The following is a 26,205-nucleotide window of genomic DNA, read 5'->3' as shown; positions in this document are numbered from 1 at the left end:
ATGTTGTAGAAGTTGAGTTCTTAATAAATCATTGTTCTTCAACCTCAGAGATTCTTGGAGTAAAAAAACAAAGGAAAGCTCAGTATGCATGTAACTTGTATACATTTTGTCTAAACGAGATAAAATTTAACAGTGGAGCAACAAAAAAACAAGACAATATACCTGTAACTTTGTTTACAGAGAAACCCTAAGATGTTGAAGAAGAAGTTGAGTGTTCAAAATCCCAAAGATGTTGTAGAAGTTGAGTTCTTAATAAATCATTGTTCTTCACCCTCGGAGATTCTTGGAGTAAAAAAACAAAGGAAATCTCAGTATGCATGTAACTTGTATACATTTTGTCTAAACGAGATAAAATTTAACAGTGGAGCAACAAAAAAACAAGACAATATACCTGTAACTTTGTTTACAGAGAAACCCTAAGATGTTGAAGAAGAAGTTGAGTATTCAAAATGTCACTATTATTGACTGTAAGAGACTCCTAGAGCATCAAAACAAAAGAAATTACATGTCAAAGAATGCACATAACTTGCACAGGTTTTCTCCAAACGAGATAAAACTTTACCATAGAACATCTATGGAAGAGAAAAATATACCTGTAGAGTTTTGTGAAGAGAATCTTAGGGCTTTGGTAAAACAAGCTCTGCTCTCATGAAACACATGAATCTCTCTCTGTGCTTGTGCAAAGCAAATGAAATTTTACAGGGTTACAGACATGGCAAGAAACAGTGAGGCTGTAAAATTTCGTCAGGAAAGAAGAAGCGGGGAAAGAGATATGACAAATTTGAGTTCCGCCTAAAAAAGAGGGGGAAACTGAAAAGGGGAGAAAAGAAAAGTCAAACATAAAAAATAAGAAAATGAAAATTCGAGGCACAAACTTCCAAGAAGTGACAGCTTTGTACTCCCCTTTTCCCTTATTTTATTGCTGAGGGAAGATTTGGTCCAAGATATGGCTAGAAGATTCATGTTACATGAATCTGGAATCCCAGCTCTCTCATTGGTTAGGCCTATATTTGTTTATTCACTCCCTAAGGGGCAAAAAAGAGAGTCCATATTTCTCCTAATGTTGGCCAAGAGGGCCAGTTGTCTGTTTAGTGCAGGTGCGGTTAATGGTTTATTGTTTGAGTTCTCTGCTAGACAGGTTTGAAGAAGCACTTGGAAGGAGCCGTTTGTTGTGTGGAAGCTTCTCGTGGCCCTATCCAGGTGATATCTCTCCTTTATGAGTACTGTGGCTTTTATGCTATATGTGTTCGTGTACTTGTTAAGAGGGGTTTTTCATTTCTTATGGGGGACCGGCGTCCAAGGCATGAAGTCCCGAGGTTTAGGTTCAGTATGTTTGAGGGAGGTCTGAGTAGTCGTTGCCTCCTGTAAAGACATTGTTAAGCATCAAAAGATCTATTTTAGAAGGAACATCTGGTGACCCTGTTTTGCTAGCCTGCTAGGCAGCCGTTCTAGGAGTTCTTGTTAGTTGTGAGGCAGTTAGAGAAGCCTGCCAGAAACAAATAAAGATGATAAAGGAAAAGAAACCCTGAATATCTTAAAGACAATAAATAGATACAAAGGTGTGTAAAAAGGGGTTCTAACCCCTATAAAAATTGAAGAAGAAAAGAAAGAAGAATTTATAAGCAGTTGATCATTGCCTTGCGAAGGCCTGGTAGGTTCCTGGGGATGAGTCAGACCCAGGGCCGATGCCTCGTCTTCCTAGGGGTGGCTTCTTGCTAGAAAAGAAGAACGTAAGGAAGGTTGGAGCAAAAATAAAAGTGAACGTTACAAAGGATTAAGTGTCGCCTTACGAGGGCTTGGTAGGTTCTTGGGTACCGAGACAGGTCCTGAGGCTAATGCCGTGTTCTCCTTGGGTCACTACGCTCAGCTCCCTCCTTTTTACATGCCCGAGTATGGAAAATAAAAAACCCTAAGAGAAGAAATGTGCTGAAAGAAGACACTTATTGATCAGGCTATAGGAGTCCTCGCCTAGTAAGAACTCCTAGTTGTGTTGTCCTTAGTTAGGTAGGTAGTTCAGAACACCACTTAGGGCAACCTCTTTGACAGTTCTTTTTAGTTTGGCTGTGTTGGAGCAGTTGGTTAGTGGCTAGCTTCGGAACTTCTATCAGATTATGCTAGGCCTACTCCTTGTGGATGTCATGCCTTGGTTTTGTCAGGGGGTAGGGTGAGCATTGTATTGTGTTTAATATGTATCTATTTTGTATCAGCTTGATGCTTCCTTTGGTCGTTTTGTGCAGATCTGGTGTGGGATTCGACGGACTGAGTCGCCCTATCCCATGGTCGCCAATGAGAGCAAAATTTTGGTACCGAGAAGTGCTTAAAAATAGCTAAAATTTATGAATATCAAGGGAAAAATATTCAACGTCGAAGACGGCGGCTCGATCTAGGACGATTTTAAGCGGCAAAGTGCTTTAAAGACGCCCGAGTGACACTTGTTGATTTTTTCATAATTTTTCAGACAATCATGCAGGTTGACATGAGTTACCGGCCAATGCGGGATGCCAAGCCGGACGCCCAGGATTTTTCAGAGCTCAATTCTAAGTCCGGACGGGGAAAAGACCAAGAAATGGTCAAGATTTGAAAGGGTGGCCACAACATGGACCAAAGGGGGGGTGCCCTTTGGGGAAATTTTAACCCCCCAACCAAAAGGCATGCAACATGACAAATCGTGGGATGAGGAGGATGAAGAAACGTGAGGAACAGATGGCGCCGAAAATCACGCCATGGGATGGGAGGAGGCAACATGCCTGCTGCACACAACCTATGCAAATGATCATTGGCCTTGTCTACCTTCTCTTGGCTGATCATTTGCCGCCTCTCGCCCAAGAAATGGTAGTCTCTATGAAGAATTCTGATTTTAGTCTCTCTCTCTCCTCCCTCTCTCTCCCCTAAAGGCAGATTCATGTGGTGAAGAAGAAGAAGAAGAATTGATGACGGATGCTTGTCCAATGAAGACCGGATTGCTCCGTGGTGCAAGAGGAAGGAAGATTGCTGATTGTGGACTGTCATGAGCATTAATGGCCATTGGAAATCAGTCTCGAGATATGGCAAATAAATACCCGCAACCCGCAAAGAACGGTAATCTCATTTTTACAAAGGAAAATGGTGTTTTTATGCAATTTGCTTCATGAAAACTTGTTCCCATGGGATGATTATGCGTTATAGTGTTGTTTGCAATGTCTTCCAACTGTTGAGATCAGAAAATCAGAAAATCATAAGTGTTGTGGATGAAATTAATAGTGTAAAACCTGTAAAACATGCAAAATATGGGGAAATTGGGTGTTTTTGAGATATCAATGGAAAATATAATAAGACACACCAACTAAATTTGTATTTTTGCTACAAATGAACCTAAGGGCCACAGCTCAAAACTCATTTTGTATTTTCAATCATTTAATATTGCAAAAAATACAATAAAAATAGGGAAAATCCACTAAAAATAGGGAAAAAATGAATTTTGAGTGCCGAAAATTAAGGAAAAATAAGAACCATGTTTGTGGATGTATGGGGGGTCTGAAGTATGAGGTTTAGCCTCAGTTCAGTCCTACCTTTATGTTTTAGTGAGTTTTTATTGCTTTTCATACAAAAAAAATGTGGAAAATGAATCCTAAACCGATCAATAATGCACAACCTAAACAGGTGAGGGGTTAGAGTGTATGAAAGGTGTTTAAATGCTGAATGAAATGATGAAAAGCTTGCTGGTTTTTATGCATATCATTCAGGTTGGTCGATAATTAAAAATTAAGGACCTAATAGCATGAGGGTTTCTCGGTGCTAGGTTCATGCAACGCCGCATACGAGCAATAGTCGAAATCATTGAAAGAAATGTTTTCCATATGTGCACCAATGCTGATTTCCTTAATTGTTTAAGCACGTGGACATTCACAATTTGCATGAAGCATGAAATTTAAGAAGTATCAGATAATATCTCCTTGATGCATGGCAATTGCTTTCTAGAAACATGACCAACGTTGAGTAAGTAAGGTTGTCCAAGTTGTAGGCTAGGCGTTGGGTCTAAGGGGAAAGAAAGTGAGGAAGCATGGTATATCTCCTAGAAATATGCGAATCATAAAAGAGACAAGTTTGTGTGCGAAATGTTATATATGTTTAGCGACGCATCGAGGGGCCAATCCCCAAGGTGTAGGAAAGTCGCAGTGAGGTAGCGGCAGTCACCTGTGGGAGGACCTCCTATGTTTGTGCTTCGTGCTATTTGGCAATGTGTTGGGACTCCCTCTAAGGAGTGTTAATTGGGTTAGAGTTGGACTACGATACGTGATACAAATGCAAGATGTTTAGGAAGATGATGTGTGTGTCATCCACGCTCCTAGCCGCGAGGCCGTGGGGTTATTGAGCGCATGATAGAGGTCCGGCTAGTGCATGAGCCAGTGCCGGCCCGTTTTAGGTCCCATCAGTGGTGTGTCTGCCAGGAGCCGCTTAGAAGTGGCAGTCCTCGAATCTTGGTTGTCTAGGGACCAGTTAGCAGTTTATGCCAAAGGATACTGAGATTGATTTGTTATTCATCGATAAGCATCGTCTAGCAGAAATCCAAAAGCAAGAGAGAGACAAAAGAGCTAGGCGACGTGCTGAAATTCTTAGGAGATACTCCCCTAAGCGTAGCGGTGCTGCACTCTTACGAGAGAGTGGATCTAGTGGTCTTGGTGCCACAAGCAGTAAGTTAGAAGAAGGAGGGAGCTCTAGTCCTCCCCTTCCTTCCATAAGCCAGTCTACATCAAGTGCGGGAGGTGTAACCTCACCGTCCCCTATTCCTAGTGCAAATTCAATTTCCGTCATGGCGGAGCCTATTGCAATTCCTGTAGGAACGACGGATTTGCCGGCTCTAGGTTACCCGCTACCCATTTTTAATGGGCTAGTTGAGGAAGATACGGAACTCCACATCAAGGAGTTTCAAAAGCTGATGTTTAACTATCGCATCCAAGAAGAAGGACATTTAATGATGTTCTTCAACATGACTCTCAAAGGAAGAGATGCCATATGGTATCATGGTTTAGAAGCCGGAACCATATTGAATATTGATGCATTTTATGGAGCTTTTGGAAGGGAGTTTGCCCCTGAAAGGGGTGGGCAATATTGGTTGCGTGTACTTAACGTGACCCGCCAAGAACCACACGAGGATATTCGTGCTTATGCGAAGAAACTAAAAGAGGTTTTCCGTAAGTTGGACACCTCTATTCCTATCCCTGCAACTGCCCAATTGCAATATTTTCTCCATGGTTTGGACTTTAATATCCAGTTGCAGTTGAGTAGTGTCCCTTTGGGGGATATAGATAGTGCCATTACACGAGCACAAGAAGTGGAATCCCGACTACAAGCAGCCTATGCCTCTCGAGGCAATTCGAATATGGGTCTAGCATTGGGAAATAATATGGCGACAGCCAATGGCAGTAGTAGCCAAGGGATAGCGATGGCTAATCCTAATGGGAGAGGGAACATGATGCAGAATGTGCCTTTATTACCAGCTCCCCCCTAGCATCTCGATGCCTACGGGCAGTCAAATGGCTCTAAATGGTGGAGGCCAGGCAGTTAATCCTAGTACCATGCCTATGGTTCAACAACCAGTGCCTAATCGAATTGTTAGGCCGATGGAACGACTGGGTAATGATCAAGGCTACGAGTCGAGCGCTTCCAATGTTCTTGGCGAGGTTAAGGACATGATGAAGCATTATACCCATGTGATTACGGAGCAGTATCTACAAATAGCGGTTGATGTCAACTTTCTTAAAAAACAACAAAATCTGATAGGAAGTAGATACCCGGATGAGGGTGCACCTTCGAGGTTTAGCTGCAAATGGTATGGTGGGCAACCTTATCCATGAAATTTCCCAAATGTCAAGTGCGACATCTATGGAAAATCCGGCCATTTAGTAGCTACTTGCTGGAGAAAGATTAGTTCCCTCCAGCGAGGTAGTCGGCAACCAGGGCCTGTTAATCATCGTGCACAAGGAAATTATTCCCATCGAGAAGACGAGCCTAAACAAATACTCCAACAACCAAAGACTATAGTGGAGGAGCTGCCTAGTGGTAGTGGGGTTAGTTTGATTGAGGCTGTGCATGTTAATGATGATGAGACCTCTAATCTGCGAGCTGTCATTACAAGAGGTCAAAAGGGTAGAGAGGCCGACAAGGATAAGCCCGTCGACGGAAACCCTAAACAGGGCGACAAAGGAACGCAAGTTTTGGATCCTGCCATGGAAAGGGGACCTCTGAAGCCCGTGGAGAGTAAAGCCAATGTTAAGAAGGATGAGGAACCACTGAGGAAGAAGGTGAAAGTTAAAAAAGAGGCAATAAAGCCAGTTCAGCGACCTAAAGAGCGGATAGTTTGGCCAAGAGGGCCAGTTGTCTGTTTAGTGCAGGTGCGGTTAATGGTTTCTTGTTTGAGTTCTCTGCTAGACAGGTTTGAAGAAGCGCTTGGAAGGAGCCGTTTGTTGTATGGAAGCTTCTCGTGGCCCTATCCATGTGATATCTCTCCTTTATGAGTACTGTGGCTTTTATGCTATATATGTTCGTGTACTTGTTAAGAGGGGTTTTTCGTTTCTTATGGGGGACCGGCGTCCAAGGCATGAAGTCCCGAGGTTTAGATTCAGTATGTTTGAGGGAGGTCTGAGTAATCGTTGCCTCCTGTAAAGACATTGTCAAGCATCAAAAGATCTATTTTAGAAGGGACATCTGGTGACCCTGTTTTGCTAGCCTGCTAGGCAGCAGTTCTAGGAGTTCTTGCTAGTTGTGAGGCAGTTAGAGAAGCCTACCAGAAACAAATAAAGATGATAAAGGAAAAGAAACCCTGAATATCTTAAAGACAATAAATAGATACAAAGGTGTGTAAAAAGGGGTTCTAACCCCTATAAAAATTGAAGAAGAAAAGAAAGAAGAATTTATAAGCAGTTGATCATTGCCTTGCGAAGGCCTGGTAGGTTCCTGGGGATGAGTCAGACCCAGGGCCGATGCCTCGTCTTCCTAGGGGTGGCTTCTTGCTAGAAAAGAAGAATGTAAGGAAGGTTGGAGCGAAAATAAAAGTGAGTGTCGCCTTACGAGGGCTTGGTAGGTTCTTGGGTACCGAGACAGGTCCTGAGGCTGATGCCCCGTTCTCCTTGGGTCACTACGCTCAGCTCCCTCCTTTTTACATGCCCGAGTATGGAAAATAAAAAACCCTAAGAGAAGAAATGTGCTGAAAGAAGAAACTTCTTGATCAGGCAATAGGAGTCCTCGCCTAGTAGGAACTCCTAGTTGTGTTGTCCTTAGTTAGGTAGGTAGTTCAGACCACCACTTAGGGCAACCTCTTTGACAGTTCTTTTTAGTTTGGCCGTGTTGTAGCAATTGGTTAGTGGCTAGCTTCGGAACTTCTATCAGATTATGCTAGGCCTACTCCTTGTGGATGTCATGCCTTGGTTTTGTCAGGGGGTAGGGTGAGCATTATACTGTGTTTAATATGTATCTATTTTGTATCAGCTTGATGCTTCCTTTGGTTGTTTTGTGCAGATTTGGTGTGGGATTCGACGGGCTGAGTCGCCCTATCCCATGGTCGCCAATGAGAGCAGAATTTTGGTGCTGAGAAGTGCTTAAAAATAGCTAAAAATTATGAATATCAAGGGGAAAATATTCAACGTTGAAGGCGGCAGCTCGATCTAGGACGATTTTAAGCGGCAAAGTGCTTTAAAGGTGCCCGAGTGACAGTTGTTGATTTTTCATAATTTTTCAGACAATCGTGCGGGTTGACATGAGTTACCGGCCAATGTGGGATGCCAAGCCGGATGCCCATGATTTTTCAGAGCTCAATTCCGAGTCCGGACGAGGAAAAGGCCAAGAAATGGTCAAGATTTGAAAGGGTGGCCACAACATGGACCAAAGGGGGGGTGCCCTTTGGGGAAATTTTAACCCCCCAACCAAAAGGCATGCAACATGACAAATCGTGGGATGAGGAGGATGAAGAAACGTGAGGAACAGATGGCGCCGAAAATCACGCCATGGGATGGGAGGAGGCAACATGCCTGCTGCACACAACCTATGCAAATGATCATTGGCCTTGTCTACCTTCTCCTTGCTGATCATATCACCGCGTCTCGCCCGAGAAATGGTGGTCTCTATGAAGAATTCTGATTTCAGTCTCTCTCTCTCCTCCCTCTCTCTCCCCTAAAGGCAGATTCATGTGGTGAAGAAGAAGAAGAAGAATGGATAACGGATGCTTGTCCAATGAAGACCGGATTGCTCCGTGGTGCAAGAGGAAGGAAGATTGCTGATTGTGGACTATCATGAGCATTAATGGCCACTGGAAATCAGTCCCGAGATATGGCAAATAAAAACCCGCAACCCGCAAAGAACGGTAATCTCATTTTTTCAAAGGAAAATGGTGTTTTTATGCAATTTGCTTCATGAAAACTTGTTCCCATGGGATGATTATGCATTATAGTGTTGTTTGCAATGTCTTCCAATTGTTTGAGATCAGAAAATTAGAAAATCATAAGTGTTGTGGATGAAATTAATAGTGTAAAACCCGTAAAACATGCAAAATATGGGGAAATTGGGTGTTTTTGAGATATCAATGGAAAATATAATAAGACACACCAACTAAATTTGTGTTTTTGCTGCAAATGAACCTAAGGGCCACAGTCCAAAACTCATTTTGTATTTTTAGTCATTTAATATTGCAAAAAATACAAGAAAAATAGGGAAAAACCACTAAAAATAGGGAAAAAATGGATTTTGAATGCCGAAAATTAAGGAAAAATAAGAACCATGTTTGTGGATATATGGGGGGTCTGAAGTATGAGGTTTAGACTCAGTTCAGCCCTACCTTTATGTTTTAGTGAGTTTTTATTGCTTTTCATACAAAAAAAATGTGAAAAATAAACCCTAAACCGATCAATAATGCACAACCTAAACGGGTGAGGGGGTAGAGTGTATGAAAGGTATTTAAATGCTGAATGAAATGATGAAAAGCTTGCTGGTTTTTATGCATACCATTTAGGTAAGTCGATAATTAGAAATTAAGGACCTAGTAGCATGAGGGTTTCTCTGTGCTAGGTTCATGCAACGCCGCGTACGAGCAATAGTCAAAATCATTGAAAGAAATGTTTTCCATATGTGCACCAATGCTGATTTTCTTAATTGTTTGAGCACATGGACATTCACAATTTGCATGAAGCATGAAATTTAAGAAGTATCAGATAATACCTCCTAGATGCATGGCAATTGCTTTCAAAAACATGACCAACGTTGAGTAAATAAAGTTGTCCAAGCTGTAGGCTAGGCGTTGGGTCTAAGGGGAAAGAAAGTGAGGAAGCATGGTATATCTCCTGGAAATATGCGAATCATAAAAGAGAGAAATTTGTGTGCGAAATGTTATATATATTTAGTGACGCATCGAGGGGCCAGTCCCCAAGGTGTAGGAGAGTCGCAGTGAGGTAGCGGCAATCACCCATGGGAGGACCTCCTATGTTTGTGCTTCGTGCTATTTGGCAATGTGTTGGGACTCCCTCTAAGGAGTGTTAATTGGGTTAGAGTTGGACTACGATATGTGATACAAACGCAAGATGTTTAGGAAGATGATGTATGTGCCATCCACGCTCCTGGCCGCGAGGCCATGGGGTTATTGAGCGCATGATAGAGGTCCAGCTAGTGCATGAGCCAGTGCCGGCCCATTTTAGGTTCCATCAATGGTGGTCCTGTAGGATAGTTTTCTGGACAGGATCAGACTAAATCTAATGGATGTAAAGTATTGCATGTGGCATGTGCTTTGATAGTGACATTTGAGACTAACATGAGGTTCTGTGGTCCCCTCTCCTGCCAACCTATCCTATGAAGTTTGGTTAACATCCGAGTTTGTATGCAAGAGATACAAAGTCACAAAGGCTGATGTCTAGCTAAGACTACATGCTTTAATGAACAATTGCAGGTTGCGCTGAAAATTCTAGGGGTTGAAATCTTCAGAATTTGGTCCAGCTGTCTTCAGATAAATTTTAGATTATGAGTGGGCCTACCATTTTTCTTTTTAAATCTTGGAAATCTGAGTTATGGTTCAAAATATATGAGCGGTTTTCTGTAGGGTGGTCTTGTAGGATAGTTTTCTGGACAGGATCAGACTGAATCTAATGGATGTAAAGTATTGCATGTGGCATATGCTTTGATAGAGAAATTTGAGACTAACATGAGGTCTTGTGGCCCCCTCTCTTACCAACCTATCCTACGAAGTTTGGTTGTCATCCAAGTTCGTATGCAAGAGATACAGAGTCACGAAGTTCGATGTCTAGCTAAGACTACATGCTGTAATGAACAATTGTAGGTTGCGCAGAAAATTTTAGGGGTTGAAATATTCAAAATTCGGTCTAGGTGTCTTCAAATAAGTTGTATATCACGAGTGGGACTACATTTTTTGTGTGTAAAGCTTGGCAATCTGAGTTATGGTTCAAAAGATACGAGTAGTTTTTGCAGGGTAGTCCTGTAGGACAATCTTCTGGATAGGATCAAACTAAATCTAATGGATGTAAAGTATTGCATGTGGCATATGATTTGATAGAGACATTTGAGACTAACATGAGGTCTTGTGGCTCCTTGTCCTGCCAACCCGTCCTATGAATTTTGGTTAACATCCCAGTTTGTATGCAAGAGATACAGAGTCATCAAGGCCAATGTCTAGGACTACATGCTATAATGAACAATTACAGGTTGCACAGAAAATTTTAGGGGATGAAATCTTCAGAATTTGGTCCAGGGGTCTTGAGACAAGTTGTATATTATGAGTGGGGCTAAATTTTTTCTTTTTAAATCTTGACAATCTGAGTTATGGTTCAAAAGATACGAGCGGTTTTCTGCAGGGTGGTCCTGTAGGAGAGTTTTCTGGATAGGATCATACTGAATCTAATGGATGTAAAGTATTGCATGAGGAATATGATTTGATAGAGACATTTGGGACTAACATGAGGTCCTGTGGCCCCCTCTCCTATTAATCTTGATTAACATCCCAGTTCGTATGCAAGAGATACAGAGTCACGAAGGTCGATGCCTAGCTAGGACTACATGCTGTAATGAACAATTGTAGGTTGCGCAAAAAATTTTAGGGGCTATAAACTTCAGAATTTAGTCTAGGTGTCTTCAGATAAGTTGTAGATCATGAGTGTCCTACATTTTTTTTTTTAAAGCTTGGCAATCTGAGTTACAGTTCAAAAGATACGAGCAGTTTTCTACAGGGTGGTCCTGTAGGACAGTTTTCTGGATAGGATCAGACTGAATCTAATGGATGTAAAGTATTGCATATGGCATATGCTTTGATAGAGACATTTGAGACTAACATGAGGTTCTGTGGCCCCCTCTCTGTCAAGAATCGCGTGGTGGGGGACTTGCTCAAGATGTTGCGCCAAACACACACAGAATGCACAAGGAGAAGCTCACTCAAGAGACAAGAAGAGAGATGGAGGCCAAAAACGTTTTTTTGTTGGTTTCTTCTTCTTCTTTCACACTCTTTACAAAGTATAGATAAGATACAGCATAAAGGAAAGTGGCCTACTAAGTCAAACAATGCATAACTGACTACACTAGTCGACTAGCGCTATAACTATGCCAGTTGTAAATAGGTGTAACAACCTGAATATAATAAGTAATGATTCAGTGGCCATGTGAGAGTCATAACGACCACTGACATGCTAAGTGTAGACGTGTGGACCCATCTAACCAGGCGGTCCATCATTAATGTCCGCATATGTTGAGCTTGTCATCTCAACACTCCCCCTCAAGCTCAACTGCATCTCTGCAACTCCAAGTAAGCTTCGAAACTTTTGAAGCTTCTCTGTACCCAATGCCTTCATGAAGATGTCAGCTATCTGATCCTGTGTGCTGACATACATCAAGTCAATCTCACCTGCTAGTACCTTCTCTCTCACAAAGTGGTAGTGTACCTCAATATGTTTTGTCCTGGCATGGAACACAGGGTTCCTAGCCAACTGTATACTGCTCATGTTTCACAATAAATGACAACTGGACCTTCCACCTGCACATCTAAATCAGCCATTAACTTTTGTAGCCATACTACCTCACATGTTGCAACAGCAACACCTCTATACTCAGCCTCTGTACTCGATAAAGCAAGTGTAGATTGCTTTTTGCTGCTCCAAGCAATTGCTGCACTACCAAGAGAGAACATGTATCTGCTGGTAGATCTTCCATCAAACATACTACCAGCCCAATCTACATCTGTGTATCCAAACACCTGTACATCTGTACCTGCCTTATAGAAATGTCCATAATGTAATGTGGACTTCACATATCTCAATATGCGTCTGACTGCATCCAAATGTGGCTTTCTAGGTACTTGCATAAACTGACTCACAAGACCAACATCGTAGCTCAAGTCTGGCCTTGTAATGGTCATGTAGATCAAACTCCCCACTGTCCTCCTAAACATAGTAGGGTCTTCTATCTCATCCCCAACATTAGCACTCAACTTTAAATTCTGCTCCAACGGGACTGAAAGTGGTTTGCATGCTGTCATACCATACTTGGACAACATATCCAAGCCATACTGTCTTTGGGACAGCCATATACCATCATCACATCTGATCACCTCAATGCCAAGGAAGTATCTTAGCTCACCTAAATCCTTTATCTCAAACTTCTTCTTCAAAAAATCCTTGACTTCAGCAATCCCACTATCACTATCACCTGTAATAATCAAGTCATCCACATAGATGACTATGATGACCAAACATGCATCTCCCTTTCTCACATAAAGTGAGTGATCAACATCAGAAATATAAAAGCCAATATTGACAAGATACTCTCTGATCTTGTCAGACCATGCTCTAGGTGCTTGCTTGAGCCCATAGAGCGCCTTCTTCAACCTGCACACATACGTGGGATGTTCTAAATCTTCATAACCTGTTGGTTGATCCATATACACTTCTTCCTGCAAATCACCATGCAAGAAGGCGTTCTTCACATCCATTTGCTGCAACCTCCAACCTTTGGCTGCTGCCAAAGCAATCACACATCTGACAGTTGTCATCCTAGCAACTGGACTGAAGGTTTCCTCATAATCTATGCCATATGTCTGGGCATAGCCTTTTGCAACCAGCCTAGCTTTGTACCTACTAATAGAACCATTTGCATTGTGCTTAATCTTACAAACCCACTTACATCCAATAGCTTTTTTGCCCTTCAGCAATGATACTAGATCCCAAGTCTTATTGGCCTCTAATGCAACCATCTCCTCATCCATTACTGCATCCCAATGAGCATGATCAACAGCCTCCTCAAAACATGTGGGCTCAACATCCTCAATTAGTTTCACCATATAAGCATAATGGTGAGCTGCATAACCTTCAAAACCAAATCTTTTAACAGGGTATCTGACCCTGCTAGATCTGCGTACCACTGGATCACTTAATGGAGCCTTTACATTACTATGAGCTCTCTGTACACCTGGTGTCCTGACAGAAGGAATACCAAACTCATCATCCAAGCTCTCTGAGCCACTAGAGTCTCCATCAAGAACTGCATCAATGCCATCTGACACTTTATTCTTTCATTTGTCTTTACCTGTAGTGCTACTAGATGCACTTGAAGATGTAGAGGTACTCCTTAGCCTCCCAGACCAAGGACTACTAGATGATGTCTCTAGTCCACTAAGAGTCCGTGATTCTTGCTTTTCAGCCTGCACATGAGTGTCATGATTCATGATCATCATCATCATCATCATCCAATGCATCACCACTAGATGCATACCAACTGCTCATTTCATCAAAGATGACATCCCTGCTTACTCTGAACTTACATGTGACAGGGTTATAACAGCGATACCCTTTCTTCCCTAAAGAGTATCCAATAAAAATACATTTTTCTGCCTTTAGATCAAGCTTCTTCTGTAGCTCATCTGGCACATGAACGTATGCAACACAGTCAAATACCTTCAAGTGCGATACATCAGGCTTCTTGCTAGTAAAGCATTCTTCAGGAGTCATCCCATGAATTGCAGCTATGGGAGTTTTGTTCATAATATAAACAGCAATATGAATAGCCTCATACCAAAAATGCTTAGGCATATTCTTTTTAGCCACCAAGGTGCATGCAACTTCTGTAATATGCTTATTTTTCCTTTCTGCAACCCCATTTTGCTATGGGGTATATCTGCATGTGAACTGTCTCTTTATCCCATGAGACCTCAGAAAATCACTGAACTCATTCGAGAAGTACTCTCCCCCTCCATTTGACCTCAAGCACTTTACTTTCAAGCCTATTTCTCTTTCAACTGCAGCCTTGAATGTTCTAAAGTGCTCAAACGCTTCACTCTTTTCCTTCATAAAATATACCCACAGCTTTCTAGAACAATCACCAATGAATGTGACAAAGTATGAACTGCCTCCAAGAGATACATTTTGTGTAGGACCCCAAATGTCTATATGCACAACATCAAGGATATTTCTGCTTACATCTTTGTCATGTGAAAAGGGTTGTCTTGCCTGCTTACCAAACTGACATGCTTCGCATACCTTATGAAATTCTGTAACTCTAAATGTAGGAAAACCTGTAACCAACCCTTTGGATTGCATTAATTTTAGTCTTTGTACATTTGCATGTCCAATGCGTTTGTGCCAAATTTCAATATTTGCAACAACACCTTTTCCTTTAGCATACATAGCAGCATTCATAGTAAGAATTCCAACATCCATAGTAAACATATATCCAACTCTACTTCCCTTTGCTACCAACCTGCACTTGTCATTGAAGTCTTCTACAAAGCAGCCCTTTGCATTAAATCTGACTTGCAGCCCTTGCTCTACCATTTGACCGACTGACACCAAGTTCTTTGTAATAGATGGTACATGTAATATATCTAAAAGACTCTTTGTCTTACCATTATGTAAGGACAAGGGAACTTTTCCAATGTGTGAAATTAGGTGGCATGAATCATCACCCGTCTGCACATAACCTGCATTTTGCAAATCCTGCACTCTCCAAACCATTCTGCATGGCTGGTCATATGATTGGATGCACCTAAATTAACATACCAAACATCATCATGTTGTCCCTTTCCTGTAACAGCATTCAGCATATGCTACATAACAAACAGACGTTCATTTTTATCTTCATTCTGTCGTGAAGACGATGCATAGTTTCCTTGCTGCAATTTACCACTGCGAATATCATCTTTCTTAGCATAACATTGGGCTGTAATATGACCTGTTTTGCCACAGTAGTGACACACAATACCAAATTTGTTAGAACCTCTGTTCTGCCGTTCACCTCTTCCTCTAAAGCTCCCCCTGCCTCTAAAGTTACCACGACCTCCTAAAACCTGCATATCGCCAAATTGCTGATTCAATCTATTTTGCTGGTTGTCACTATCACGTCCTGTACCATGGCCTCTTGAAGAGAACCTGCCACGTCCCCTTCTTGAACTGGAGTAGAAAGCTTGGACCTGTTCACAACTTCTTTCACATGTCTCACTTTGCATGTTGATATCTTCAGTGATCATAAGGGAGACCAACTCATCGAAATCTGGAAATGGATTTCTGACATATACAGAAGTTACAAAAGACTTCCAAGCCTTTTCATTGTTAAGTCCACCCAAGGTAGACGACACCAAATCATCATCATCGAGCATTGCATCAATCGTTGCCAATGCATCTGCAATGCTCCTTATCTTTAGTGCATACTCATTGATAGACATCTTCCCTTTCTTCAATGTATTCAACTCTTGCTTGAGTTGAATCTTTTGTGCCTTTGTATTTACGAAAAACATGCTTTCAAGTATGGTCAAAGCTGCATATGAATTCTCTGCATTTCTAATATGTCCCAGCATATTATTGTCAATTACTGCAAACAGCCAATACATGACCTTCTTGTCTTTTTCATTCCATTCCTTCCATGCCTTTGTCTCTTCTGCAGTTGGAGGATCACTCACCTTCGACTCCTTTTTTTCACCTGAAACAAACTCGTAGAGGCCTTTTCCAATAAGGAAGTTCGTGACACGGAACTTCCATGAAGGGTAGTTGTTCTTGTTGAGCTTCTCAATGATGGGGCTTCCACTATTCTCTACCATTATCATAAAACTAATATCAAACAGCAAGCAAATCTTCTGCAACCCTTGACCTATAGTGCACAGCAATACACCAAACAGCCTTTTTCATTGTCTGCTCAACAATACATGCAATCTGCAACCTGTTTGCAGATAAACCTTATGTTTGCTTCCTACAAATACCTCAAGAATTACAGATTCGCAATCTGTAACGTGCGCACCCACTTTCGGTCAAAATAGCCGAAATCACAGTGTACTCTAAAACTGTTGTCCGCAAACTTGTGGCTCTAAACGGGGCCTAAAATGGCCTCAGATGCCCAAAATAAATGCAGATAAGCCCTAAAGGATCTTTGTTCAAAATACCAGTGCTCTTCGCGCACACCAAATCTCACTGCAATCTGAGATTTTTGCTCTACCCTGCTTCCGGTGCCTCCACAGGCACTATCCAAGAGAAAGAGTGGAAGGATGGGAGAGCTTCTTACCCGTGGCTTGCTTGCTCGAACCTTGCTTCTTCTCCTTCACTTCAGCCTTCAAAATCAGCCTCTCTCAGTGGCGTGGCTCTGATACCATGTTAAGAATCGCGTGGTAGGGGAACTTGCTCAAGATGCTGCGCCAAACACACAAAATGCACAAGGAGAAGCTCACTCAAGGGACAAGAAGAGAGATAGAGGCCAAAAACGTTTTCTTGCTGGTTTCTTCTTCTTTTACACTCTTTACAATGTACACAAGGTATAGATAAGATACAACATAAAGGAAAGTGGCCTACTAAGTCAAACAATGCATAACCGACTACATTAGTCAACTGGTGTTATAACTATGCCAGTTGTAAATAGGTATAACAACCTAAATATAATAAGTAATGAGTCAGTGGCCATGTGAGAGTCATAATGACCACTGACGTGCTAAGTGTAGATGTGTGGACCCATCTAACCAGGCGGTCCATCATCAATGTCCGCATGTGTTGAGCTTGTCATCTCAACACTCTCTTGCCAACCTATCACAAAAGTGGCTCCTATTGAAGAATCCATAACAAAGACGGCTAGCTCGATGTAGACATTACGAGTCCCGAGACTAGGAAGACCATGAATTGAGAGAAGAGAGAAGACCTAAAAAATAGAGCTCGATGAATGGTCAGACAAGAGAGGCAATGTACCAACATCACTAATATGCACAAAGAAACATCACCAACAGTGACGATACCCTCAAATGGACAGAGAACCTGTAGTAAATGACCTCGTGGAGTCATAGGACTCGTTTTTTAAAACCCTGAATCATTGAGCCCATGAACACTACTAATCTAAGTGCCCAACAATAACAAATAAACAGATCCACATTAACTACAATGGTTGGATCTAGAAACTAGGCAAACAACTAGCCAGGATTTGCCCCCCAGCTACCATATTGACAAATCCTCTCCATATCAACCTTGATAGATGACTACCTACAGCTACTCCTAGGCCCAAATCACGTAGGCCCTCTTTAGACTTCAAAAAAGGTAGTTGCTCTCCTACTGTACCTTTATCCAGTCAATATGGCCACACTCCTGTTGAGATCCCTTGGCCGCCAAAACTTGTCGAAGGTCTCCACAAACTGAGCTATGCCATTTTGGGCTGCATCATGCTTCAAGAAACCACCCTCTTAAACATGGCTTTTAGCCTATCACTTCCATTGGATGCATTCTAGCTTTGGTAAAAAATGCCTTCTAGAGTGACCACGGCACCATGAAAAAATGGACCAGTCTTCTATTCAGATGGTGGAGCCCTAAAACTGCACCCTCTCTCTCAATGCTTCACTATGCATAAATCTTCCTTGCCATAGCCCAAATCACATTAGCCTATCTAGATAAAGCAGCCATTCATAGGCTAGGCACATTGATATGCCTTCCTACATAGCATGGGCTCAATCATATCAACATGAGCTGTTTTGTCTCTTATTATCAAAATATTTAGCTTCATCATGGTGGTAATCATTAATCATTAAAATGGCGATTCTCTACACATTGATTGAGGTACGCCTATAAAGAAAGCAACACACATTGAGTGTTTTATGATAGAAGTACTAAGAGAGACTAGAAGGGAATTACTAACATGTTGAGATCTTGTAGAAGACTCAAAGATACATGCCAAGGAATGAATGAAGAAGGATAGTTTTGAAATTTTGATCTCTAGTTCCAATATGGTGGCAACATCTTTTAAGCTCTTCTTGACAAGAACATCATATTGTAGCTACATCAAGGATACCAACAATTACAACAGACAATTGCAACTCTGTCACTTCCAAACTTCAAAGCCACCCTGATATATTGGAGATACATCAATGATATAAACAATGATAGAAAATGTATCCAAGCCACCTTAAAAATATTATGCTGTTTCAGAACTATTTCTGTACTTACTAGTCCAGAGGGATATGATACTTGTGATTTTTAGTGGGGAGGATTTGTTGTCTGCACAACATTCATGAGGCCCATCTATCCTATGTTTTGGTCTAGACACTGCTTATTGCAAGTCTACACCATCATGTCATACTTTGCTGCTCAAGTGTAGGCAACCCATTGCCAATGTCCGCACTAATTTGACTTGGCACAGACCACTTTGATCAAGTCTATGCATCCATAACAAACATTTCCTTGCTCCGTCTATTTTCAAACTGCATGCAACAGCCCCCAGAAGCTACTCTAAAGGATAGGGTTGATGGGTTGTGGAGATGGAGAATATCTGTCCAGAGGTTGATGCTGTAAACACAAAAGTTACCAAAGTAAACAAAAGTGTTCAAATGGACACTAAAAACCAATCAAACGTTGCACAGGGAAAATAAAAACTAAAATACCTATGCTATATGGGGTGTCTCCTCCTTCGCAAGGAGAGACCATGCGAGACTCAGGTGGCGATGGTGGGATGTAAAATTGAGATGGTGACCTAAGTCTATCAAATCTGTCATCGGACCCCCAATAAGGTGTCTCACCCCTGCCATTAGTAGTTGCTTCATCGAACCTAGCATCTCCAAAACTCTTCCTCGAGAGTGAGTTGCATCCTTGTCATGTCTAGTGGCCCTTCCTCATGAATATATGCCCTCATTGTCATGTATGGGAGACCTTCCACGTGAAGACCTGTCAACCTTGTAATGCACGGGAGTTCTTTAAGGGGAGTGTATACCATCGGTATAACATGAAGGAGTTCTTCTGGAATCTGGTGTCTCATCTTGCCCATGCATAGGAGTAGTTTCACGATATGGTGAATCATTCCACTCCCACCTCCCATTGTCCCACTTGCCAAGAAAAAATAACATATGACTTGTGTTACTTCAAGAAAGCTATTTGTTAATAGCCATCATTTCAAAATTTCCTTAACAATGCTAGATATCAAAACTTTGTGTGCAATGATAACAACAACCACTTGATGTCGTATGTGTATGCTCAATCCTACGACTCTTTCTTGAATCCTCTCTACTTTGCTTGTGGACCTCTCTGTAATGCTTTTCTGGCCTAGGAGGTAGGCCTCTCCTACTTGAGCTACTTAAACCTGTCTACCCAACCATCAACATTAGAATCTTATATTATTTCCTATAGACTACTGCTACACAAAATGCCAAAACTTTCAAAGGGAATCAAAGAGATAGTTCATTTGTCATAGAATAATACCATATCTTTAGAGTTCTCTCTAGCAGTAGGAAACTATGAACCCTCACCTATGGCACCTATGTATTCAGCCCACATTTAATTTCATGCAAGTCATGTTGTATCATAGGGTTCCAATCTTATACCAATGGAAGAAAAGACAACTAACCTAAGATAGAAGGCATACTCTCTACCCCATGTAATCTGTAGTTGCGAGTGCATCCATTAATCTTATCTTTGTAGTGGACAAGTGGTCATCTACTCACTAGATTTGATTCCCTTGGATGGGCCAATCTCTCCATCCATTGAAGGTGTTGTGACTGAAAACTTCCTGGATAAAATACCGGCAGCTACCTCCCTCTTTGCTTGAGCCAAAGCATCAAGCCCTGGAAATTTACAAAAACAAAACTTGAGCATGCCTGACAAGAATTAAATGATGCGAAAGCTATGCAATTGGGAGTGACCTATGCTCCAGATGACAACAAATAACTGTGCAAAAACCCACTTTGTAATGTCCAAAAATAAAAATTCTTTGCCTTTCTTCCAAGGTCCTGAGATATTCCCAAAAGCAAGAGCGGTCTTTCATGTACCTGGAGCACTAGTAAGAAGTAGTGCACGTCCAACCATATTTTTTTGCTGGATCATATCAACCACCAACCCTGATACTTCTCTAGCATGTTCTTGACCAACAAAACCTGATCCCATACCCAGAGTTGTTCCATCTTCCTGATTGTAAGAAACATCAACCTCTTCAATCATTCAACTTTGATATAGCAGTTACATGGCCAATAAATTTGTTAAACTGCATGTTACAAAATTGTTAGCTGATGTAGTTACCAATTGATCTAAGTTGTGCCTACACAAAGAGATGTCATAAAATTCATCCATATGGCATGTGAAGTAAAGATGTCTAAAGAGAATTACAGAAAAAATAGGCTTTTCAATAATACAAGCAACCAATATACATAACTGTGTTACATGTAAACAAAGCATATTGATTGCACAAAGTACCACTGCATGCAAATGACCCAATAGTAAAGTGGTGAGGCTTGACACAAATACAACAGTGGCCAGATTGCAACATCAATCTATTAAGGTTGAGAAATTAAACTTATACTAAACACGTCTAGTAGGTTAGAGTGCCACTTCTAGACATTACTAAATGATGTTGGATGACTTATCGAAACCCCCTCACTCAAGTGAAATATGAAAACTGATTGTTGAACCACTTAAGAGCCCAGTTTTCAAGCCCAATGCCTTGGCAAACAAGGTATGGGTGGCCAGTCCTTAGAGCTTCAAGACATGCACCATTTAAGAAATAACTTGAAAAGAGCCAACATGCATCAAAGCTGAAGAAATGACTTGCAAGGGCCAACATGCATAAAAACTGAGCCCTCCATCTTGTCAACTCATTTGATTGAGCAAAGGGTATATGAGATTGACTAAAACTATTAAACATGGAAATTTTTTGGACATAAGTAGACAATACAACATACTCATGCCACTCCGCACATGCTTGTTTCAAGCCAAACACCATGTTACTTAGGCCATGCACCACTTATGAACATGTAATTGTATGCATGTTGTACAAAATTTGTATGCAAGACAAACTGGACTAGAAGAATGTGACATACAAGAGTTTGTGATAACATGTGAAACCAACTAGCATGTCAGCACCAAGCATTGGCGAGAAAATGTGGCTAACCAAGTCAGTAATCCAAGCATACAAGAATGCAAGATGGACCCAACATTCATTGTGTGGGGAACCTGCCATGTCCATCATCAAGAGTGCAACATGGAACAAAACATGCATGCAATGCCCCTTACATAAAAAACCTACCATGTGTTGATCTTTACACTATAATAGTTACAATGGCTTGGCTACATGATTAAAACTCCAAAGAAGGACACAACTTGTAGTCTAAATGTTTGTATATAGTTGAACATTTATGTCTTTTCTTGTGTGGGAAACCACCCATGCATAATTCCTATATGATAATATCGGTGTAATGGCTTGGCTCTGTATCAGAAAGCAAGACTAATATCATTATAGTTTGCAATCTGAACAAGTGTATGCTTGTTTGAACTTTTGTTTTAATGAAACGAAAACAACAATTTATGTCTTGTGTGAAACCTACCATGTGCATAATTTTTGCATGATAAGGTTGTTATTATGGCTTGGCTCTGCTATCAGAACTCCAAAGCAAGACACAATAGCATGACAATTTGTAGTCTAAATGTATGTATGCTTGTTTATAAGGAAACAAAGACAACAACAGGATGGGAGAGGCGACCTTCAAACCAAGGCCTTTGATGTGCGTGTGGGAAGCCACCCGCTGCTTCTTGGTTGTGGACTACACTTCCTCGATCTTCATGGTTGCACAAGGAAGGCAGTTAGGGCTATCGACCCTCCGTTATTGTGTGTCCAATATATCACAGCAGAAATGCACGGCTTCCTAAACCCCATCCCTCTCTCACAAGAAGCAAAAAATGTTCGTTCACAAGAAGCAAAAAATGTTCGTTGCTGTTTTGTTTTATTTTTATCGTTATCAATATTGTTACTGTTATTCTTACTATTAACCTCATTTTCCCTCATTCTTGAAACTTCAACATCATTCTTACACATTAGTAGAATTTGTTTTCGAGGGGCTTCCCACCATCCCTTCTCGTAAACACACTAGTAGAAATTGTTTTAGAGAGGCTTCCCACCATCCCTTGTGAGACTCACAACAAGCTTTAGTGGGGCCAAAATAAAAAAATTACCAATAATATATAGCTTGTTGTGGAGAGTTTCATAACTTTTGTAAATTGCAAGAGTTTAGAAATTCTATATATTTGTTTTAGGAATTTACAGCCTACAAAAGGTAAGTAGCATGCAAGAGGTTATATAAGTTTGCATTTACTCTAGCTTTACCTTTAAGACCCCATACTTTGGATACTTGGGAAAGATAACATGCAAAAATATCCTCTATGTTTGAATAGTTTGAGATGTCATTTCAAAAGGGTTAGTGGGAAACCCCTCTCAACACTAGTTCACTACAAAGACATTGTAATGTCCTCAAGACATTATTATGCCCTTTGGTATTAGGAGCTTCATGTAAATTTTCCAAATGCAATGTAAACAAAATAGGATTAGACTAGTGGCACTGTATGTAGAGGAGCATGCACATACAACATTGGATCTTTTCATTGAACTAAAAAGAGTAAATTGAAGGCATTTTAGTCTAAAGTAATAAGATGAGAGAAAATGGAGTTCTTTCAAGCTGTCTATTGATGAAAAAATGACAAATATTGAAGAAGGGATCCCGAGGGGTAGATGAGCACCACATAACCTTGAATTGGGTCCAATTATATTGTTGTTGTTTTGTTGTTATATTACTGGTTACTAATATTGTTTTATTGTTGCTATTCAACCACTATATTGTTGTACTCTCATAGGTAGGTCTCAAGTGCTCCTCAAATATGAATTTAGTGAAGCATTTGAGGGACCAAAACAAGGCAATATTGGCACACACATATGTAATCGAAAGAACTTTCTATGCAGGTAAACTTTGCATCAAGATCAAGCACCATGAGATACATGTAGATTTGCTTACAATGAAAGCAAGGGGTTGTTAGCATGTCCTTGGACAGATTGTTAGCATGTAGATTTTCTTATGATGAAAGCAAGGGATTGTTAGCATGTTCTTGGATAGATTGTTACAATGTAGATTTTCTTATAATCAAAGCAAGGGTTGCTAGCATGTTCTTGGATGGATAGAAGGCCAACACTCTTTGCTTTCAATGTCATTAGAGTGGGAATGAGAGAGGTGTCTACAAAAGTGGGAGGTGGGATAAAATCCCATGTCCCATCTCCTACTTCAATTGCCATTGAATACAACAAATATAAGGTTGGATCTAACATGTTTGACAATATGGCCTTGGGAAGTGGATATAGTCTTGAGGACACTATTGTTGGTTAGAAGTGGCAACATGATTGTTCTTTGGCCTTCTACCCTTGGGCTTGGCAAACCATTTGATCATATGAGGAGAGTTCCATGGTTGCAAAATAGGAAACAAATTTGAGTTCATGTTGAGACAATTTGAATACTTTGTGGATACATGTTGTAGATTACATGGTCACTTGTGAATTCATATTTGTGTATGACTATTTGGGAGACCATGTCTTGGTTTGAATGAGTGACGTCACTTCCAAGTATTGTATGACTGATTGACAACAACACGAAAGAGGGAAAAGGGTTTTGACTGAGAAGCCCATGTACATGGTTTGGGGTTGCATCAATGGGTGCTTTGAGAAGCATCTTTCAAGAGCACATATTCTCTTCTTGATTAAAAAAAGAGGAATGCAAAAGGATACATCCATTAAGTGTGTCTTGTGAGTAACATAATGATGTTATTGATATCTTCACATCAATTTTCATCTTCATGACTCCCTTTGTTTTATAGGTTTATATATTGAGGGGGATGATGTATATTGAGGAGGGGAATGATGTGTAAAAAAAACCGGACCTATATGGCCTAGGGTGGGTACTAATAGAGATAATAAGAGCTCCTTCATCTTTACTCAGACAAGAAGTTCATCCCAACCGAGGTTCATGACAAGCATTGGGATTCAAGTATGACTACTTTTTGTGGTCATACTCAGGGATTGGTACAATCAACATTGACATCAGTGTCTAGGCATGCTTGTGGTGGCTTGATCACCCACTACTTGGGTATCCATGGTCCTATCTAATGGTCATTGTTGTATGTACTATGATGTGTCATTATCATTATATATATATATATATTTATTGATCACCCATGATTTAAGAGAGGGTGTTAGTAGAGTACATCTCATGGGTGCAAGATTTTGGGCATTACAATGTATTTCTAATTTTATACCCGAGTATTTTCATGCTAGCCAACTTGTATTTTGGGCACTAGTTTTCAGCTAACCAATTGGTCATTTTTAAGGCATTATTTTAGCCTATTTATAGGCTTCCCCTCTCCCACTATTAGTTATAATTAGATACACATCTAATCATCACTCTACTTCTAAGTAGAGAGAGAAAGACTATACACATTGCTATTGAGTCATGCCCAAGCCTTTGTATTATTCTTGTGCTGTGGTATATGGATTCCATTTCCTAAGATGATTCTCTTTGAATTCTTGTGCTCTTGCGATGTTCTTTTAAATCTTTTGTGTTCTTGCAATCTAATACCTTAGTTTCTCTTTGCTTCCATTGCTACATACTTTTGTGACAAATTCATGCATTGTTTAGATGGAAACGTGCACCTCTGTTGCCTATAATCCTCAAACTTGGAAGTTGTCTAGATTTTAATGTGAATACAAGGTAAATTCATACTGATGAAAAGCTATGATAGAATCCACCCCCCCTCCCCCATGCTAGTTGTAAATATTTGTCTCATGAAAACATATATGCCTTTAAGTATTGATTCCCCTCCCCCCATCTTCCCCCCACCCATCCCCTTCCCCCCCCCCCCTTCCCCCCGCCTCCCTAAAAAAGTGTGCTTCTAAAATTTTTTGAATTAAAAAACCCCTAATGTAAATTTTACATGAGGTGAATTTATAAATCCCTTCTGTTTTTGGAAAATTGTAAGTTAACATAATAAAAATACCCTTTCTTTTGAACTCATGTGGTATATTACATATTCTATAAGGTGATCCCCCCACCCCCAAGGTCCCAACCTCTTGATCGGCATTGTTACTTATCATTGTGTGTTAGTAGCTCAAACATTCGATTTGGATCCTCTTGCTAAGTTAGGTCGGACCTCCTGAGAGATGCTCCATATCAATTTTACTTCAATTCTCTCAAATCTAAGCATCAAAGAGAGACTATCACATTTATTTAGGAAAAAAATAGATGCACCTTTATTGATGACTAGGATATGCTAATGTTTTCCACAAGCATCTCTCGGTGCTAGCCAAAGTTGAGCCCAAGAGTGTTGTTGATTGGTCCTAGTGCCTCTCAGTGCTAGCCGAAGTTGAGCCCAAGAGTGTTGTTGATTGGTCCTAGTGTGTTGCTAAAATCTTGGATGTGAAAATGGAGAGAGTACTTAGCACCTTGCTAAAATTAACTTGCTCTTGGATAAATCATTCATTAAAGGGGAGGTATTATTTGTACTCAAGTCCATGAAGAGGGGAAGTCCCTTAGCATTTATGGGTTTTAGGTAGAGCTCTGCCTTGCTTTGCAACTTTCAAGATGCATGCTTCAAAGATCTAACTAGCTCAAGGACCATGAGTACCTCAAACCTTTTGATTCTAAGAATTTTGCATATGTATGTATGAATACAAGAGTCGATGTAGTGCTAAGTAATGTGTGTGTGCGGAGGCGTGTGTGTGAGTCATGTGTATGAGTATATAAAGAAGGAGCAAAGATAAGTGTGTCTATGTATGTACTATGTGTATCACTACAAGGGAATGGGGCAATAGCAATGGCCATTTTCGACGCAAAAAAGAGGTATCGCTATTTGCATTGCTAATTCTATTAGCGACGCAAATAGCGACGCTATTCTATTAGCAACACAAATAGCAACGCTAATAGTGACGCTGGTCTGAGGAAAA

General features: G+C 40.8%; 1 protein-coding gene across 1 annotated transcript; it reads right to left on the bottom strand.

Moving 5' to 3' along the window:
• Positions 1–19,547: 19,547 nt before the first annotated feature.
• Positions 19,548–20,349, bottom strand: LOC148025017 (ruvB-like protein 1). The gene is made up of 2 exons (XM_087693792.1): positions 20,228–20,349; positions 19,548–20,023 (listed from the first exon to the last, which is right to left on the bottom strand). The coding sequence occupies exons 1-2, from the start codon at positions 20,340–20,342 to the stop codon at positions 19,896–19,898; spliced, it is 243 nt and encodes an 80-aa protein (XP_087549918.1). The 5' UTR covers positions 20,343–20,349; the 3' UTR covers positions 19,548–19,895.
• Positions 20,350–26,205: the final 5,856 nt, after the last annotated feature.

This window comes from Lygodium microphyllum, chromosome 15, assembly GCF_053477565.2.
Source record: "Lygodium microphyllum isolate KBCC chromosome 15, Lygodium_microphyllum_v1.1.10, whole genome shotgun sequence".
Taxonomy (NCBI): domain Eukaryota; kingdom Viridiplantae; phylum Streptophyta; class Polypodiopsida; order Schizaeales; family Lygodiaceae; genus Lygodium; species Lygodium microphyllum.
Note: the sequence above shows the minus strand (reverse complement) of the source record. Positions and strands in the feature narration are given on the sequence as shown.

What these genes read in the sequence shown, in the direction of transcription:
- LOC148025017 (XM_087693792.1), bottom strand. Translation starts at nt 20,342, where the DNA reads ATGGGATCAGGTTTTGTTGGTCAAGAACATGCTAGAGAAGTATCAGGG. An exon ending in ACTTCTTACTAGTGCTCCAG is followed by an intron (nt 20,024 to 20,227) that starts GTACATGAAAGA and finishes GTAAATTTCCAG; the next exon opens with GGCTTGATGCTTTGGCTCAA.